Raw genomic sequence first — 3,129 nt, forward strand, 5'->3', positions numbered from 1 at the left:
TACTAAAATGTTAATGTAGATATTTTTCACAAACTGAAATGAGAGCAAAAGGGAAGCTTTGATAAATAATGATAATGGGAATGTGTAGTCAAAACGACGTGACAATGAAACATTAATACACCTCAAATTAAAATCAAAACGAATGGAACCAAATCACATTAATGAAAACATGCATGCTCTCCTATCCTCTTCACCTTTCAAATCTTTTCCCTTCAAAGTTCCCAAGTTCTTTCATCAATGGCCGACCAACTGTCTAGCGTTAGTAATTCCCACATTAAATATTCTTTTACATATGATAACGTGTCCCATCCATAGATAGACAAAGGAATTGGATTTTTATTTTCTTTTATTGGGAAGGTGAGGTGCAGGAATCCGGACCACATCCCACCCTCTATAAGAAGCCTTTACCATTTCCTCTCATTTCCAACAACATTTTCAGCTTTTCTGCTTTCTATTGTGCCACTCCAAAAGATATAAAAGAGAGATACAAACAAAGGAGAGACTTCAACATGAAGATCAGCTTGAGCAGTAGTTCTAGTGGTGCAGCAGCCATGGGAGAGTCCAAGAAGAAGGTTTCATGCAGAAAGCTAGGAGGGTATCTCAGACAACAAAAAGGCAGGCTATACATTATCAGAAGATGTGTGGTTATGCTTCTTTGCTGGCATGACTAACAAGTATTTGCTGCAAACTTGGGACTCAAGGATTAATCTCATGTGTCTAAGCATATTTGCAGCAAATTTAAGCTTCTTGTTTTCCGAATGTAAATATAGCAGAAGAGAATCATATGTAGCTTAGGGCTTTAGTGAGGTTCTCCCACCTTTTAGCAGCTTTTTAGACTACAAAGTTTCCTTTGTTAAATCATATAAAACCTAAACTTATCCATATTTACATTATATATAAAAGTTTCCATATATTTTATGTATAGTGTTGTTTTCTTTTCTTTTTTCTTTTTTGTCAAAGCTAATATGAAGTTTATGTGTAAGTTTTGTTAAGTCATACGCATAGCTTTACTGAACTGCAAGTTTCAAAGTATTGATCAAATGATGTCTGTTTAGGAAAAAAAACCAGAGAATGAAATAAGAAAAATAAAATTAGGTTACGAAAGTAAGAAGGTTTTTAGGTATTAATACGGTAACCTTAACCATTTCGATCAGACAGTGAAAATGGTTTTAATAGAAGAATTCTTTATATATTTGAACAATGAAAACACTGATCTTTTTAATGAATACGTATCATTTTATTAAGCACACTTTTTATGAACAAGCTTAATATTTCATCAATGATTTTTTCATTACCATCAAGTACATAACCTACCAAAATGAAGTTTGGATATTTCCTACATGTTGGAAGTGACTTGATCGCTTCCGATAATCATACTAACCAATTATGGTACGGTTTTTACTTACCAAGTTGTTTTCAGCTAATTGAACCAAGTCCATGATAAAGGGTGTGTTTGCATACATGATTTTAACTATAATATATATCTTTTTGTTTATGAGACTCTCCCGTATCCAGTTACCACATTGAGTTCTAACTAAGTTCAGATTCGAGTTGGAGGACAAAGTTCTCCCAACACTATTTCTCCATCCATATGACTTGAAATCAAAATTTAAGTGAAAGAGTATCGAGTTTCTCACCACTCGATCCAACAAGTATAAGTAACTATAAAAGTTGATACATCAAAGCGATACGTCTAATTTTGTCTTTATCATTGTCACTGAATATTGACAATGCTTAAAGGCTACACATGTGCCTTTTAATCTAATTGACTACTATGTATTGTGTAATTATGGTCTTAATTTGTCTTGATTTGCATGACGTAATGTTTAAAATTCTTATCAAATGCTCATTTGACATACACACGACTCTATCTCTGTCCCGATATTGTATATAAAAAAGGCATGATCCAAACTGTAAATATGTATATGAATTTTATGAGACAATCAAATGCTTTAGAGGAAATTTGGTGAGACTTTAAAAAGATTTTGTACATAGAATTTGGTTGAGACTTACCTATGAATGAGTATCAGAATGACCCCTAGGTAATCTAGGTGACTCGGACTAAGGACATCTATATGCCATGGAAAATTATTGGATGCTCCTAGGTACCATGTCAGCATTTGCATATTCAGGAATACCAACACTAAAAACAATTGAAAAAAGAAGACTAATATTCTCTTCTCTTCATTTCAGAATAAGGTTTGGACAACAAGTCAATAGTTGGAAGAAGCAGAAGTGGACTTCTTTCCTAAACATTTAGACCAAATTCAAATTATGAAGTTGGTATTGTTAAGAGATTGTACTTGAATACCACCCTTGGTGTAACACCCCAAACTCGGCCTAGACGTTATGGCCGAATCTGGTGATGTCACAAGAAATGGGTTTTGAAAACGGTGTTGACTTAATAAACCATAACATTTCAAAATTTGCATACATTTATAAATTTATTGAGAACACCAACTAGTTTGTTCATTTGACAAAACTTATTACAGTGAAAGCCTTAAAACAGTTGTATTTCGAAAATGCAGTTGTGTTTTAAAAAATCCTTTGTTTGTGTATAAATTGTCATTTTTAGAGAAAAGCGTTTTGCATAAGCATGCATTAACAACGTATAAATCTAAAACCAACAGTTATAAAACCATAAAGTCCAGAATTACAAACTCTCAAGTATAATCCAAAAATCACAAATAAACCATAAGTAATTAAGTTTTAATAGTTTACGGTCGGGTGATCACTGTTGAGTCTTTGTCGCACTGATCCACTTAAGTTTGTGGATTACCTAACAAAACAAACAGACAGATGTGAGTTTATGTAAACTCAGTGTCTAACCCAATAGAACTAAGGATGCGGTCAAACAGCATCATATACATAATCAGGAATAGTTTCAGATTCAGATTCAGATAGCAAATATGCCAAAATCCTATCCCCATCCTCTACACACAAACTCTGACCATCCCACCACACCATGTGGGGTTAAAAACACCCACCCATCCCTACACACCACATCGTGCCATTAAGGCACATATCAGATAACATTCAGCCAAGCTGCCAAAATATAGGTGATATACGCCGAACAGAACACTTCCTCCATGTGACAGCCCTAAAGTGACCCTAGTCGGAAAGCGATTT

General features: G+C 34.1%; 1 protein-coding gene across 1 annotated transcript; it reads left to right on the forward strand.

The window, feature by feature from the left end:
* The first annotated feature begins 445 nt into the window (after positions 1-445).
* LOC107956464 (uncharacterized) lies at positions 446-901 on the forward strand. The gene has a single exon (XM_016892126.2). The coding sequence runs from the start codon at positions 510-512 to the stop codon at positions 669-671; it is 162 nt and encodes a 53-aa protein (XP_016747615.1). The 5' UTR covers positions 446-509; the 3' UTR covers positions 672-901.
* Positions 902-3,129: the final 2,228 nt, after the last annotated feature.

This window comes from Gossypium hirsutum, chromosome A07, assembly GCF_007990345.1.
Source record: "Gossypium hirsutum isolate 1008001.06 chromosome A07, Gossypium_hirsutum_v2.1, whole genome shotgun sequence".
Taxonomy (NCBI): Eukaryota; Viridiplantae; Streptophyta; class Magnoliopsida; order Malvales; family Malvaceae; genus Gossypium; species Gossypium hirsutum.

Excerpts from the sequence above, each read along its gene's own strand:
- LOC107956464 (XM_016892126.2), top strand. The coding sequence starts at position 510 with ATGAAGATCAGCTTGAGCAGTAGTTCTAGTGGTGCAGCAGCCATGGGA.